The sequence below is a fragment of the Propithecus coquereli genome, unplaced genomic scaffold, assembly GCF_000956105.1.
Source record: "Propithecus coquereli isolate 6110/MARCELLA unplaced genomic scaffold, Pcoq_1.0 Scaffold506, whole genome shotgun sequence".
Classification (NCBI taxonomy): Eukaryota; Metazoa; Chordata; class Mammalia; order Primates; family Indriidae; genus Propithecus; species Propithecus coquereli.
In genome coordinates this window covers 134,269-151,673 of record NW_012150908.1, presented here as the reverse complement: position 1 = coordinate 151,673, position 17,405 = coordinate 134,269, and the positions used below count along the sequence as shown (strand labels likewise).

Here is a 17,405-nt window from a genome sequence, read left to right as displayed (position 1 = left end):
TCTTTCTCATTTCCCTTGCCATCCATCGGGTCCAGTGGCTTAAAACCACATTGAAACCAGTCATTGTGTCCAAGTTAGACAAGTAGAAAAATGACCTAAGTCTTCATGGACTTCTATGCCTCCAGCTGACCAGTTACCAAAATCAACAAGCCCAAGCTCACCATCAAAGCATGCTCACATGTGCACGCACGTATACACGCCCCTGGGCCTCAGAATGTTTCTTATTGACCTCATTAAGGAGACTTCATTCTATTATTCGACCATGAATTCCTTATCCTTCAAAATGGGTATACCCTTCTTCTTAAATCTTACAAATTCATTTCTTATTCTGCCCTTGGTCCTGGCTGATTCTTCTCAAGCTCTTGATAGCTGTGCCTAATAATTTCATAGTAACCCCTTGTATTTTTCATAGACAGAGAGAGATTGAGAGGCTAGAGTTGAGGGACTGAAGAGTCAATGGCAGGAACAGCAATTCCAAGTCCTGTGGCAATGCTGGGCCCTGCTTCTGTTTTAGGTTACATGATAATCCCTGCAATCCCTCTGTTCCCTGCTGGCTGGGATGCTCATTCTCTAAACTCACCAATTTTGTCCTCAAATTATAAAATCCCAAATATCTTGACTCACATCTCATTCTATTTCTTTGGTCTATAAAATGCTGTTCCTCTCCCATTCTGTCACCTAGATCCTGTTAGTGCAGTCTCAAATTAAAGATTTATTCCTCTGATTTAAAAATTCTGTCTTCCATTAAAATACAGGCGTGCTTCAAAGATATTGCAGGTTTGGTTCCAGATCACTTATTGCAAATGGAATCCTTTCCCCAACATACGTTTTGTCAGCTTTGTCAAAGATCAGTTGGCTGTAAATATGTGGCTTTGTTTCTGGGTTCTCTATTGTGCTCCATTGATCTATGTGTCTATTTTTATACCAGGACCACCCTTTTTCGTTACTATAGCCTTGTAATATGATTTCAGGTCAGGTAATGTGATACCTCCAGTTTTGTTCTTTTTGCTTAGAATTGCTTTGACTATTCCATCTCTTTTTTGGTTTCATGTGAATTTGGGGATTGTTTTTTCTAATCTGTGAAACGTTTCATTGGTATTTTGATGGCAATTGCATTGAATCTGTAGATTGCCTTGGATAATTTTTAAAAATAAGACAACAATGAAGTTTGCTACATCAAGTGACTTTCTTTCATGAAAGATTTATCTATAGTATACCAGACTTTTTGATAGCATTTTACCCACAGTAGAACTTCTTTCAAAATTGTAGTCAATCCTCTCTAACCCTGCCGCTGCTTAATCAATGAAGTTTATGTAGTATTCTAAGCCTTTGTTGTCATTTCAACAATGTTCACAGCATCTTCACCAAGAGTAGATTCCATTGACTTTCTTTTCTCATCCATAAGAAGCAACTTGTCATCCTTTCAAGTTTTATCATGAGATTGCAGCAATTCAGTCACATCTTCAAGCTTCACTTCTAATTCTAGTTCTTGTGCTATTTCCACCACATCTTCAGTTGCTTTCTCCACTGAAGTCTTGAACTCCTCAAAGTCATCCATGAGAGCTGGAATCAACTTCTTCCAAATGACTGCTAATGTTGATATTTTGGCCTCCTCACATGAATCATAAATGTTTCTAATGGCATGTAATAGAATGCTAGATCCTTTCCAGAAGGTTTTCAATTTGCTTTGTCCAGTTCCATCAGAGGAATCACTATTTATGGCAGCTATAGCTTTATAAAATGCATTTCTTAAATAATAAGACTTGAAAGTAAAAATTCCTTCTTCATCCATGGGCTGCAGAATGGATGTTGTGTTAGCATGCATGAAAACAACATTAATCTCCTTGTATATCTCCATCAGAGCTCTTAGGTGATCAGGTACATTGTCATCGAGCAGTAATATTTTGAAAGGAATGTTTTTTACTGAGTAGTGGGTCTCAACAGTGGGCTTAGAATATTCAGTAGCCATGCTGTAAATAGATTTCCTATCATGCAGACTTTGTTGTTTCATTTATAGAGTAAAAGCAGAGTAGATTTAGCATAATTATTAAGAGCCCTAGGATTTTCAGAATGGTAAATGAGCATTGGCTTCAACTTAAAGTCACCAGCAGCATTAGCCCCTAATAAGAGAGTCAGCTTGTCCTTTGAAGCCAGGCATTGACTTCTCCTCTCTAGCTATGAAAGTCCTAGGTGGCATCTTCTTCCAACAGAAGGCTGTTTTGTCTAGATTGAAAACCTGTTTTTCATTATAGCCACCTTCACCAATTATCTTAGCTAGATCTGGATGACTTGCTGCAGCTTCTTCATTAGAACTTGCTGCTTCACCTTTCACTTTGATGTTGGAGATGACTTCTTTCCTTATATCTCATAAATCAACTTCTGCTAGCTTCAAACATTTTTTCTACAGTTTCCTCACCTCTCTCAGCCTTCATAGAATTGAAGAGAGTTAGAACCTTGCTCTGAATTAGGCTTTGCCTTAAGGCAATCTTGTGGTTGATTTGATCTATCCAGACCACTAAAATTTTCTTCATATCACAATAAAGCTATTTCACTTTCTCATCATTCATGTGTTCACTGGAGCAGAACTTTTAATTTCCTTTAAGAACTTTTCTTTTGCATTCAGAACATGGCTAACTATTTGGCCAAGAGGCATAGTTTTTGGTCTATCATGGCATTTGTTATGTCTTCCTCACTAAGCTTACTCATTTCTAGCTTTTGATTTAAAGTGAGAGATGTGCAACTTTCCCTTTTCCTTGAACACTGAGAGGTGTTATTAGTTGACCTAATTTCAGCATCGTTATGTCTCAGGGAATAGGGATGCCCAAGGAGAAGAGGAAACATGGGGGAATGGCCAGTGAGTGGGGCAGACAGAACACACACAGCAGTTATCAGTTAAGTTCGCTGTCTTATTTGGGTGCACGGTTTGTGATGCTCCAACACAATTACAGTGGTAACATCAAAGATCGCTCATCTCCAGATCACTGTAACAGATACAATAATAATGAAAAGTTTTAAATGCTGCAAGAATTACCAACATGTGACACAAGGACATGAAGTGAGCACATGCTATTGGAAAAATGGAGCCAATAGACTTGCTTGACAAAGGGTTGCCACAAACCTTCAATTTGTAAAAAATGCAGTATCTGTGAAGCACAATAAAATGAGGTATGTCTATACCAGTTTATGGGAGCTTCACTGGCTTCTCCACAGCTAGGGCACAGGCCCTGCACTTGCAAAGTTTGTGAGTGTCATTTTCTTTTCATAGTCGGGAAGAGAATAAACGTTCCATCTGTGGACCGGGTGGTCATGGTAAGAGTGGGCGCAGTAGCTAGTACCAGCGCATGCATCTTGGTGGCAGACGTGGTGCTGGCTCAGTACATATTCACCTTGAAGAGAAATATGGGACAAAAGACCAAGATCATCAAGATTCCTGCAACCAGGCCTTGTATCTCTGGATATTGTTTGCCATCCTAAGACAAAATCAAATACAGAAGAGCTCAGAATGCCTTAATGAAGATTAAATAACTAAGAAATGACTCATCACAATCTGCTGTATGTGTGCAAATGATGTCAGAATTCCAGATTTCCAGATAAGATCACTTTGCATAAAGGACTGTGGTTTTATCAAAGGAGGAGCTGCCAAACTTCAGATAACAATGGACTTTGATGTGATACTAAGTAGATTTCCTGCAAAAGGGAAAAGATGCCTAATGTGTCATAATATCATTGAAAATTATCAACCAGTCACAGGAGAATGTCAAAAAAGTTATTGCAACTAAAGGAAAAATATGATGCTATTGAAGTGGATTCTGTTCTTACCATTGAAGAACCCATAAAAGGGTGTGTGTATATATATATATATATGTGTATATCATAAAAGCTATAATAGTATGCTAACTTACATAGTTTCTTTGATGAACATGCTTTACCAAAAGCTAAATTTGAGAAAACTGTGGAAGAATCTGATGTTATGCTCAAGGAAGGATATAGGAATTTACTTGAGGAGCTCCAACAACATAGCATCCTTGTGTTCATATTCTCAGTGGTTATTGGTGCTGTTCTAGAGGAGGTTTTCAGTCAAGCTGATGTTTATCATCCAGATGTCACAGTAGTGTTCATTCATGGATTGTGATGAAAACGGATGCTCGAAGGATTTGAAGGAGAATTAACTCATGTACTTAACAAACACGATATTGCCTTGAAGTACACAAAATATTTCAATCAATTAGAAGACAATAGCAACAGAATTCTACTAAGAAACTCCCAAGGAGACTTAGAAAGGACAGATGGAATAATCAAACCTTCCCATTCTCAAGTTAGATATCTAAATTATAGAGTGAATAAGCTTTCAGCAAAGTATTGTTTTATCAAAAGATGAATCATTGGAAGTAGCCAACTCTGTCTTACAGGGAATTTTATAAACAAGCATTCTTCAGGCTGTTCTCTCCTGTGGAAGCAATTGATGCAAGAACTTTCATCTCTTCATCTTGCTGACTCTTATTTATAATAAGTTTTTGGTCTTGAAGTTTTTCCTTTACATATTTCATTATTTTCAGACATGTGGAATCTATCAGCCGGAAGCTCCATTTTCTTCACCTGTCTTACCTCTCTTGTCATTACATTTTTTAACAGATTTAAAAATTTTTTTTTAAAAATCTCATAAAGTCAAAATTAGAAAAATAACTCCCTACTTTTCCAAAATAGCCTTTGTAGTTTAATGTTATCAGGCATAAGTTTGAGGAGTCTTTTTATACTGGGAAAGTTCATAGAGGCCTAAAAAGAAGTTTTATGAAATGACCAAATAATCTGCATAATTTTAAGTATTGCCATGTTTGTAACATATAATTGTGCTGATGGTATCATCATCTCCTGAAACAGTGTTACATTTGATTATTTTATTTAGGGAAAATCAATATTGACCAGAAAATTCTGGGACTTTATTTGGTGAAAAAACTATTGGTGTCCACACGTCACTAATCATTACGAAATGGTCTATCCTGACTCACATAATAAACATGAAATGGAAAATCTTTTCTTTTTAATACCCATTTCTTTAAAGGGATAGCACTTACAACCATTTATACCTTAGCATAAATTAATTTATCTCATTCTTTCTTTCAAACATACTTTGAAGAGAGACAAAATAAAGACCTCAAGCTCTGAAAGATAAGCAGTTAAAGGAGACACTATATTGAGCAAAAAAAAAAAAAAAAACCTATAAAGTTATCCAGAACAAACTGCCTTATTCATAATTTTACCTAAATCCAGGCTTGGTCCTAATAGCTCTTTAATCATTTGTTGCTCTTTGTCAATCAAATTCCTGGCTAATGTCTTAACGATTAAAAATGGTCACTAAAAATGCTCAGTCTATCACCATCTATGGTCCTTGATATTCTGTCTGGAACAAATCATGTGTGCAGGAGCAAAGAGTTATATTGAAGATAAGAACATGTCCCTAACCTAGTCAGACTCAAAATATCTGTATATAAAACCACCCTTACCTCTGGGGTGGCCTCAAATGGAAGTAGCTATGACAAATTATCCTGTGAGCAAGCTCTAGAAAGCATTGATCACGCCTCTTCTGAAGGTCCTGATCACATACCTTTGTCAGTAGCTGCAGCTGCTGCTGACATCTAGGGAGAAACCGAGAAGGGGGATGGGGCAAGGGAGATGTGTGTGTGTGTGTGTGTGTGTGTGTGTGTGTGTGTGTATTTGTTTTGTTTTATTTTCATTTTCTTCATGTATTTTGGTCTTGACACACAAGAAAGCATTTAACTGGAAAAATCGTGTAAGCTAGCATTTTAAATAAATGGGTGTAGTATCTTTCTATTGATTGCAACCATCTACTACTATAGTTATTTTACTTTACATTGTGTTGCAAGCCTTTTATCAAATACAGATTTGTGGGGCCTACCAAGAAGTGGGTCTTTCTTGCCAGAGATGGGGCAACGAACAAAATGAGTTGATAGATCTATTTCAAAAGCCATGTGTGCTGCCTGAGTTTGTTGTCATCAACTCAAAGGAAAAGTCTGCCTCTAAATGCTTCAAAAGGACTCATCCAGCACCTAACAAAGCCTGTGAACATAGAGGCCTGACAATCCTGACACAGTTTAGTTTCCACAGTCGAGCAAGAATATCAGCTGTCCCATAAGTACAAACTATTTTCTTCCCTCATGCATGTTCTACCAAGGTCTTCAAATCCTCTTGGCACTTTTTCTTGACTAAAGGCCTCCATAACACACCTGGGCTTTCATTTTCTCCCATTCTTTTGGCTCATCTATAGGATGGGTATGAGAATAGTCAAAATATACTCTCTATCGCTGGAGGAACCTCTCCTAGTGTTTTTCTTCCATTTTTTTTTCCTGCTTCTAGATGGCTATAATTAAATGTCCCTATTAGAGACATCTGGGCCACAAGCATCCTCTCAACTCTCACTATTTGGGGACATTCTAGTGTACACTGAAGAATATTTCAGTGATCTTGCTTTAAGTATTCATTAATATCCTTTCATATAATTATTAAATTCAATTAACAGTCAAGAAGAGATAATAGAATAACTAGTCATATATAGATTGACTCTTTCTATTTCTTCCTCCTGTAGCAGTTTCATGGATACCCAGTGAAATGTTCAGTTCATCCCCCCCAGACACAGGCTCAACACTCTATGGTGAGTAGCTGTGGACATTTACAGACATGGAAGATAGCGATTTGCTTTATTTGGGCAGAGGTGGAAAAACAAGAACTGGTAAGAAGCCATTCCCAGATAGGTATTCAAAAGTGCACCTCGATGATGACACTACATGGAAACAAAATTCTTCTGAGCCATTCAAAGAAGATAAAGACTAAGTTTTAGATTTTTCTCTATTTTGTTTCAAAAGGAAATCTGCACGATAGCAGTTGCATCTATGAAAAATACATTTCAATTTTTAATTTTCTATTGGAAAATAGAATGATTAGTCAACATGGGTTTATCTAGTCTAATGCTACAAAGGGATTTTTATTAACCTTATCAAATACTTGGGGGTGAGGAGACTCAGTATTTTGGTCAGCTGAACCTCTGATAGCCTGAGAGAATAGTGGTATGGTTTCTCTATCCAGGACTCCATCTTATGGCATTTTCTCAGACCACTTAAGTTTCTAATGGAGATTCTTTAAAAGATATTGTTTTGTTGTTTGGAAGTGTGCGACTTCTTTTTTTCTTTAAACCAATAAGAAATTTCACTTCTTTAGTAGTTATTAGATCCCAGGATTCCAGCCTTGCTGTAAATTGGTCCATAGTAAACTTTACACACAATATTTTAGGGATATTCACACCAATTAAACTGAATTCCCTCTAACAGCACATGAAACCCAATCATGATTTTATACCACTTGATCACTTGAGATGGCTATTAGAATCAGTTCAGATACCCTTTCCATCCCTAGATGACGTCGTTACCAACACAACTACAGCATTTTCAGAAGTCCCCACAACTATCAATGGATCTACTAAAAAGAATCATGTCCACATCACTGGTGAGTCATTTGACATATTTTTTTGGATTTTATGTTTTGTTCAATCAACAAATATTTACAGCATACCTACCATTTACTAGGTACTGTGTTAGCTGTGGGTATATAGTGAAGACACTGCCTTCCTGAAAATTATAATCTATTAGAGATTATATATAGTAAATAAATAATCACACAATTAAATTTATTTATGACAAGTACTACAAGGAATTGCTAGAATCTAACAGAAAGACCTGATTTTAATTGAAGATCCAGAAAAGACTCTCTGAGGATATGATATTTAAATTAAAATCTGAGAAATGAATAAGAATTAGCCAGCTAAAAGGTAGCAAGAAACATTTTAGACCTGTGAAAATATAGTCTGAGAAAGAGACTCAGATTCATTGGAACAAAGAGTATACGTGTAATTCAACTAATAAAATTTTGTCGATGAAAAATATAGTCCCTTATTTTATATCATAAGAAAGCAAGGGATTCAACAAAGTTAGGACCCTCCCAGTGCAGGTCATAGTTGTAAGTTCACAGGCATAATCAACTCCAGGAGTGTTTACTTGGCTATTGAACTCTCCACCTGGGCACGTGCTTATTTCATATCAAAGGTCATTCCATCTTCACATCATTGCAGCACCATCCTGCATATATCATGGCAACAGAGCTGCAAACTGAGGCACTATCAATATTTTAAGGTATCAGTGCCTTAAAGAACTGTGTAATTTAGAGATGAGTCAAGATTTGAGCTTTGCTTTTGCACTAAGATATTCCTGAAGGCAATGGTCTCATTTTCTGTAATATATTTGGTTGGAAGATAATTTGTAGACATTTATGTAAGACCTACTTAAAACCTTTTGTTCTTTTATTTCTCTAAAACTTTGGAGGTAAAATGTTATATTCTACCATATTGCCAGTGTGGAGCCTGGTAAATTTTGACTTGACTAAAATAGGACTCAGTCCTGAGTTGACCATCTGTGCAATAGTTTCTTTTATGATCACGCTACTCTAGTGGTTTAAACTACTGTGAACTTTCCAGCCATCTGTATATACAAAGTACCACTTGGTTATGTGTTATATAGAACAACATGAGCTTCCAGGGAGTCCTCAGTGTCTGCTTCAACAGAGTTGAGGTAAAGTGAGCATCAGGAAGACCTTGAAGCCTGGATATGTGTTGTATGAAAAGGAAAAATCTTCAGCACTGCTAACCAATGCTAACATGATAACCCAGTGGTAGAATCCCAAATTCAAGTTCAGGTACCCAATGTGCAGCTAAAGCCAAATACTGTGACATCGCTGTTTGGAGATAAAGAAAGGTTTATTCAATTTGGCCAAAGTGAGAAGATAGGAGAGAAAATCTCTCGGATCTGCCTTGTCACAGAGATGAGGTAGTGAGCTTTTATGCAGGGTGGAGGTAAGGTAGGGGGAAGTCTGTGCTGCTTTTGGTCTCAGATAACACTTTGAATAACCAGACTTCCGGGCCTCCCCAGCTAGTTGCAACTTTTTCATGGGCATTCACTCCTTCTGCAAAACAAACACATAGATTCTTCTTGTGATCCTGGAGTTATCTATCTCTTCCTGCTTGACAAAGACACAGTGCATCTGCAGTTAATAATTGCTGTGAGAACAAGGGATGCTGGGCAGGAAGCAAGCAATTAACATGTGCCAACAACCAAGGGTCTAGTCCAATTTCACATTATTTCAGTCATTAAAAATACTTGGCTACTAAAATCTCAAGGGGTCCAGCTGCAACAACACATGGCTGCAGTCAAAACTACGTAAAACATAGAAAAGATTTAGTAGCTAATCTTAAGCTATTTTTTTGGAGTTAATAAAAAAAAGATTTGGTAACTAATATTTTAAATCCAGTTCTTCAGCATTAATTTTTTGAGATTTTGGTATATAAAAGCAGTGCAATAAAAACTGGGCAATAAAACAAATTAAAAACCTTGCATCTACCTACAAGCAGTTTACTATCTAGTTGAAACAATGACAGAAAACCCATCTAGATGACTTTTTTTTCCAAATGATCTAAGTAATCTAAGTATCTAAATATCTATTTATAATATATAAGGAATTCCACTGGAGTGTTGTTAGAAATAATAAAAGCCTGGAAACTACTTAACCATCTAACATTATGGACCAATTAAATAAACTGTGGTAAATCCACTGAACTATCCAGTCATTTAATAGAATGAGGTAAATCTCTATGCACGCTATGGAAAGTGCATCAAGAATGTTTTTAAGAAAAAGAAGCAAGGTTCAGAACAGTGTGTATAGTATACCCCATTTGTAATAAAAGAGATATATATTCATGACTCATATATATGCTTACATATCCATAGAAAATGTCTGATAGGATACATAATTAACTATTAAAATTTATGGCCTCTCATGTGGGTGACAAGGCAGAGACATGCTCCCAGAGTATGATTACAGCCAATGTGCACCCCCATGGCCCTTGGAGAAAATATGTTTCAGGTAGGAGAAATGGTTCAATTAATCCTGTTTTTCAAATGCCAAAGTTTGGCATTAAAGTTCATCTCTCTTTATGCCCTTTTCAGGTACTGTGGTTAATAAGCCCAAAGACGGAATGTCCTGGCCAGTGATTGTAGCAGCTTTACTCTTTCCCTGCATAGTATTGTTTGGTCTTGGAGTGAGAAAATGGTATCAATACCAAAAAGAAATGTGAGTATAATACTAAGATATGTAGAAACTTATCATCTTTCATTACAAAATATTTATCAGCATGATATATTACTACTATTTGGAACTCCACATAGTAATATTACTATGACTGTACTGATAAATTTTATCAGTAGTATTGCACTGATAAATATTTCTGTGAGGACATATGGCTCACAGAAGCTCAGAGAGGCTAGATAGCTTTCCCAGCATCACACAGCCGGGTTAAGTGCACAGCCCCTGACTCGGCATCCTCTCTGCATTGGCCTGGTCAGGCGGAAACACTCACCGGATGGAGCGAGTCCATGGGCATGAAATGGGAACCTCACCTCACCTGAGCTCAAAACTAAAATGGATTTTTTCTTTGAATCTTCATTATTGTTTCATTTTCATGCATCTTTGAATCACCTGGGCTCAGCTGGGCCTAGATGCTCAAGTGTGAAATTGAGTGAGAAAGGTAATTTTAAGAGATTTCCAGCTGCTTTTTACACAGTAGGCTTTTACTGCCTTTTGCCTTTTTCCCTGAGCAGAAAAGAAAGTAAGTTTTTGTGGGATTATCTTTTTTGCTTGTTTGTTTTACTGAAATATTGTCCAAAACTCTTCTCCAATCAGCAGTCTGAAATGGCATGTAAGGTTCAGCCCCACTTTTCCGACTTGCTATTTTGGATCAATCTGGATCAGGTCATGACTGGAGCAGACCCCAGTACACAGGAGCGGATCTTCCATGCATCTTACGACCAAGATCACACTGAGCATTGTGCCGTAGGAGCTTTCATAGAGAATCCTCGAAGACTCTATAACCACCTGCAGGGAGGGTTTCATGGTGAATAAAACACAAACGAGTAGTTAGAAATCCTGAGATCTTATCTAAGGACTACGTCTTAGCCACCACATGATTTTGAGAAATTCGTAACTTTTCTAAAAATCAAAAGTGAGAGTTTCTTACAATTGTATCCACCTCTTTATATATGTTAATTCTCCATTAAAGCATCCAAAAATTACATAATAGGGATTGAAGATCTTCATATTAAAACGAGCAAATGAGTATCTGAAAATCTGGATTGATTTTTTTAATTGTTCTGCATTCAAATGTCTGTGTCATATGGAGATGAGAAAAAACCCCCGATACACCACATTAAGATGCTATGGATTGCCAGGGCATGGAGATGTTTGAGTGATGTACATAAAACATACTCACAGATATATTTCTGTTTTCTGATATCAAGATAACTGGAGCATTTGTATAGCTAAGTCCCACACTAAGCTGGCTTCTTAATGCATTTCAGACAAAGAGATGAACTGTGCTAACATAAAATAGAGCTTCATACAAAGGTGGCTGCAAGAATGTTCACTGATTCGAAGAAAAGGAATTTAGGCATTATCCAGCCAGTACTCAGGGATTGAGGAAAACTTTACTTTCCACCTCTGTGGTATCCCCGCAGTACTCAACAAGTGTGTGGGTGAAGGTCAGGGGTAGGGTTAGCAAAGGGGCTATGTAAAAAGCTTTGGTCTTAAGTCCCAGAATTTTAAGATTTTGTCTCTGGAGAAATGTTTTAATCCACATAAGACAAACACTCCTTCTATTAGGAGGCAGTTGCCATGGAGAGTATCAGTGCTGGTCAATTGCTGGTCTGGTTCTCTTGAGTAAGAAGTTTAAAACCTCTGAGCCTCAGTTTCAGCTATAGAATGATGACAATAACACTCAGTTCCTAGACACAAAATAAACAATGTTATGATAAAAATGTTTTGCAAATTAGAGAAAGTACCATATAAATATTAATTAATAGTATGATCATGATATTCGAATGGCTGATAGCACTAACAAGCAAAGGGTTAAGCCAGCAAAAAAATTCTGAAAGAACTAAGAGGGTATGTCTCTTTCTCACCAATCTGTCTTCCCCTTAAAAAAAAAATGTGAAGAAATATGACTCCCTCACATTCTTAGCACTGATAGAGCAATGTTTTATTCCTAGCATGGAGAGACCCCCACCTTTCAAGCCACCACCACCTCCCATCAAGTACACCTGCATTCAAGACCCCATTGGAAGTGATCTGCCTTGTCATGAGATGGAGACGCTCTAGTCCTGTGAGGCTTTACCATACGGCAGAACTGTGCTGCAATTCTATTGAGAAGGCAGATACTGTGCTTTATTAATATAAGTTGCCTTCAGCCAAGTCTCTGCTGCAGCTGAAATGGATGTTACAAGTGAATGAACTGTCTTCTCAGCAATTTGCCCTCTTTCATCTGCATATGCCTGAAATTTAAACAAGAGTGAAAGAATATATCATGCTCACACCCAGTGCAAACTGTGGGGGTTTCCTAGATTATGTAAGAGGTGCATATTAGGCTGTTGTCGTTAAAAAATAAAGGGTGTTTTCATTTTTCACTTTAATTCTCTGATTGAGGAGACAACTATGGTTGCAAGCATATGCCCATACCAGATCCTCCACTTTTAAGGTCATCTGCCAATATTCTAAACTATTTGCCAAAATTATGACAATCTCAGAGTTTTATTGCATTCCTTAAGAAAATTGTAAGAAGAAACTGAAGAAGTTCTATTAAGAGTTCCAATAATGTGGAAGCATGGCTAGTCTTCGTATTGAAATTCTGTTGTTTATTTTCACTGAAGGAAAATAGAATAGCTTGCACAAGAGCCACATTCGCATCCTTCATCCTTCCTCCCATCGGGTTCAGACCAGGTTCCTGCCACATGGACAAGGATGCAGAGGGATCATAAAGTTAACTAGCCAACAACCAAGTAGCCTGTAGATATAAGACTTCACTGACCTCTAAAATAATATGAGCTAAGAGTGGTTTCATTCTCAGCTTTGCCTGTCTCAGTATGTGTGTGTGTGCATCACACTAGTACCAAGCTGTTATGTAAGTAAACAGGCAGCCTAACCCCAATTCAACCCATCTCATTTCAGTTATTCTCTTATTTATCTTGGGACTTTCCTGTTCATCCAACCTGCCTGTTTTGATCCGTTCTGAAACTGCTAAAGAGCCTCATACCAGACTAGCACTGATGAATTAACCCTCTCCTACCAATCTTTTGCAAAACAGCTTAAGCAGAATGTAGAAGTGACAGAGAAGAGACCTAGTGCCTGGGGTGCTCTGTATTCAGCAACAGTTTGTGAGTGAATAAGTGAATGATCCCTCTTGTCCCCCTAAACCTTCCCATGCTCCCTACCCCAGGAAGGAAGAACAGATGTTGTTGACAGATGTAATAACAGGCAAATTCTGTGTGGATTTTAGTCCCAGGAGGAACCTTTAGTTCATGTGCAGTATACTTATCCCTGATTGTACATGAGAATAACTTGGAGAGTTTGTCTTTTTTTTTTTAAATACAGTGGCTGTCCTGCTCCAGTTCAATTAAAGTGGAAGTCTCAGGAGTGAGGCACAGACATCAGCGCTCTCAGATGATTCATGTGTTCATCCAAAGTTGAGAACTGCTGAACCAGTGAAAGTTCCTTCTTATAGGCCAGAATCTTGGTTAGGTGCTTACGTCTTGTGGGGGCCAGCCTCCAATATGACCCACAAAGCTTCTTGCCTCCTGCTGTTCACACCCTCAACATTAAATATAGATTTTGTGTGATCCAGGGCCAAGATTAGGGTGAGGCAAGCAATGCACCTTGAGTACAAAATTTAAGGAGGTATCACCCTCAGAGTCATGTACTTGTACAATCTTGAGAGTGAGTGTCAGTCCCATCCCTGGTATAGCCAATAATATACTATGGAAATGACCAAACTGGATCATAAAATACACTGTAGCTTCCATTTTGATCTCTCTTTGTTCACTGGCTCTGGGGGAAGCCCACTGTCAGGCTGTGAGGATGCTCAGGCAGCCCTACTGAGAGGTCCACCTGCCGAGGAACTGAGGCCTTCTGCTAACAAGCATCAACTTGCCAGGCAGGTAAGCAAGCCGTCTTGGAAACAGATCATGCAGCCCCCAGTCAAGACTTCAGATAACTGCAGCCTCAGTTTATCTTTTGACTGGGACCTCACAAGAGCCAAAACCACCCACTTAAGTCTCTTCTAAATTTCTGACCCACAAATACTGTGAGATAATAAATGCTTATTGTTTAACACCACTGAGTTTGGGTATAATTTGTTACACTGCAATAGATAACTAATACAGCTTAATAAATGGAAAAATAAACTGTTTGCCTGCCTTAATTCTCATTAATTCCTCATTGGTTCTCAAGAAACAAAGACTAGCTTTGTATATATGATTGTGCCTTATGTATGTAGTTATTTTTATTTAATAAAACTTAATCATCAGTAATTTGTGTAAAAGGCATTGTGGTTTTACTTTACTGTTTCATTAGGAGACGTGAACACAGGTAGAGGCATTGAGGTAAAAAGTGGCAGAATTAGAGATGTTTAGATTGTTTCAGTAAAGGGAGAGACTTTTTACAGTACAACATAATTCCATGTAATTTTTCAATCTATCACATGACAGGTGTTTCACAATGTTTTTATATTAGCTCCTCTTTGAAGTACACTCTTTTAATCTTGTAAATAAGTTCTGGTCAGCACTTGTAAGTTCATCTACCACTTGAATAGAGCATCCATGGAGGATGCCCAGTCAGTGGGTCAGAGGAACTTTTCATAAACCTTCAACATAGAGGGACACCAGGTAGGTGCCTTTTAGATGGTTCTGTAAGCTTGACATCTTTCATGTGACTAAAATGATAGTTTCACCTGCACCTTAAAATATACACAAGTAAATTCATAGCACCTGTCTCAACCAGCAACCCCTCTGTCTAGAAGTGGATTTAGTTCTGTCCCGTAGGAGAAGTAGCAATACTAGACTTTAATCTCTAAGGTTTCTACATGTCATCACCACCTTCGTTTTCACTGAGAAGAACTCATACTTAAGTATTTTCATCACTCATTTCCAAAGCACTGGGGTTAGATAACATTGTTATTTAGAAATGTTCATTCCTTCACCTACCTGCACCCTGAGCACACCTTGACTTTTGGCTTGGCCATGAGACTTGTTTTGGGCAAGGGAATACCATGGGAATGACTAACTCAAGACTTGAAAAGTGCTCGTATGATTGGAGTCACTCTCTTGTTCTCTGCCGTTGTCATGAGAACATTTTCAGACTAGCCTACTAATGCCAAGAAGAAGATCAGAGTCTCATGGAGTAGAGTAGAACCAAGCCAGGCCCTTTCTAGATTAGCAGATCCTCAGCAGACCTCAACAGGGGCGTAAGTTCAATATTTTTGCATGTCACTGAAATTGTGATTATTATACAGCATTATTATAGCAATAGTTAACCTATACACATAGTTCAGAGGTAGGCACATTTTAGCTCATAGGCAAGTGTCTAGGCTGAGAGATAAAATGTGTGCTTTAGTACAAAAGGAGCTTTTCCTTTGGTTGCTATGACTTTTAAGTAAATAAGATATGATTGGCTTCACCAAATTAATTTTGCATTATAGGTCTTTAAAATCATAGAACATTTGACCAGGATGGGTATTAGAGGTTGTTTTACAAATAAGGAGTTAAAGGCTCTGTGAAACTGACTTGCCCAAGGTCACATGACTGGAAGTGGTAGAATCAAAATGATGATGCAGCTCTCTCATTTCCAGTCTAGGGTGTGATCAATCTCTAATTGCTTTGGAATCTTCTTTTGCTGTAGATAAGAGCTCTCTTGTGTGCATTTAAGTAAATATTGATTTTTTAATACTCAGGTAGTATATTCTAAATTTTGTGATAGAAAACAAAGAAAAGTAGAAATAATTGATCCCTGGGGATGGGATGGCCTAGAAAGTATGGGAAAAAAATGAAAAGATCAAGATCAGAAACTGGAAAGAAAGTTTACAGAAACTTACCAAGGCCAGAGATAGTGAAAAGTATGCTGTCTCAGAGGCTCTGAGCAGGGAAAAAGGTCTCGAGGGCACCTGACTTAGGAGAGTGGTTTTGGCTTGAACCTGAAGGTTGAATCTTCGGGAATACAGAGACTTTGTTCTCTCCGAGACAAGGGCTGAAATACACAGTCTAACTGAGTTTAGGACAACAACAATCATATGCCAACCAGCTAAAGGATGGGTGTTTAGCAGAGACAGCTAAAATAGTGAGTGAACGTTACCACCATGGGAAAAAGAGACATTGACTGGCACAAATGGGCTGTTGTTCTAGCGAGAGACATATGGTGAGATGGTGAGGGAAGGACAGTTTATTTCCCAACTCCTGCAATGGGGCATTTTTGGATTTCCTGGATTACTAACAAAGGGTCCATGCTGCATCCAGGAAGACTTGACCAGAGAGCAGGGGAATATGACCTTAGTCAAGGTCAGGGCTGGGGAACACTTTTAGAATTATTCTTAAACGCTGTCTAGTGCATCTGTGATAGTCTTGACATTAGTTCGGTACAAATTAACACAGGAATGGGAACAATAGAATCCAAATTTTTCTCCCCAGGCAGCATCTTTGTACCCTTCAATCTCTGTTACAGTCCTTGCCTGTTCTGCTCATTCTGATTCCTCATATTTTCTCAAAGGCTCTGTGGGATTGTGAACATAGGGAGGATACAGAGGAGATTAAAGGGGAAGAGCAACAAACTCAATATCATAACATAAAGAAGAGAATACGGATGGGGGCGCATCCAGCTATTCTTGCTAAGTGTCAGGAACTTGTGCACATTTGTCCTGAGTTTTGTCAGACTATTACTGTCCAAAGAAGACATATCAGCAAATAAAACTGACTACAATATTATAACATTCAGCTATCACCAGAAAATACTCAAAAGTTCTGGGAAGGCAGGATGGAGGGGATAGAATGAATAACAGTTACATGTATTCTGAAGAGAAATTTGATAGTGGACCTGATGACCTGAGAACCATGCACAAGAGTTAAACTCTATTCTGCGTTTGCTTCCTTCAAAATGTAAGTATTTGCTAACAATGAGTGGGAAGATGAACAGAGATCTGAGAATTCCATCTATGATACAACCATTTATGCATCACTAGTTTGTAATAGGCATAATTCCACTCTTATAGGTAATTGGGTTGTATTGGATTTTTTGCTACATATAAAGCTGTTGCACTGATTCAAAGGGACATGTTTTGATGACTAATAGATCTGAATCTAACATAATTATAAATAGGCATTGATTTTAATTTTGTGGCTAGTTAATAGAAAAATATGACAAACACTGTTCCTGAAGACCTCTTTTGGATGGCCATTTTAGGGTTTGTAGAGTCCACA

General features: G+C 37.9%; 1 protein-coding gene across 2 annotated transcripts in view; it reads left to right on the top strand.

Annotated features, from left to right (window-relative positions):
* Nucleotides 1-12,319, top strand: part of CD96 (CD96 molecule) — an 82,101-nt gene extending 69,782 nt beyond the window's left edge. For both annotated transcript variants that reach the window (XM_012656516.1, XM_012656517.1), the window contains 4 exons: nucleotides 6,602-6,667; nucleotides 7,426-7,515; nucleotides 10,065-10,188; nucleotides 12,159-12,319. In XM_012656516.1, coding sequence (XP_012511970.1) covers nucleotides 6,602-6,667; nucleotides 7,426-7,515; nucleotides 10,065-10,188; nucleotides 12,159-12,267 — 389 coding nt within the window. In that variant the 3' untranslated portion in view covers nucleotides 12,268-12,319. The remainder of the gene's footprint in view (nucleotides 1-6,601; nucleotides 6,668-7,425; nucleotides 7,516-10,064; nucleotides 10,189-12,158) is intronic.
* Nucleotides 12,320-17,405: the final 5,086 nt, after the last annotated feature.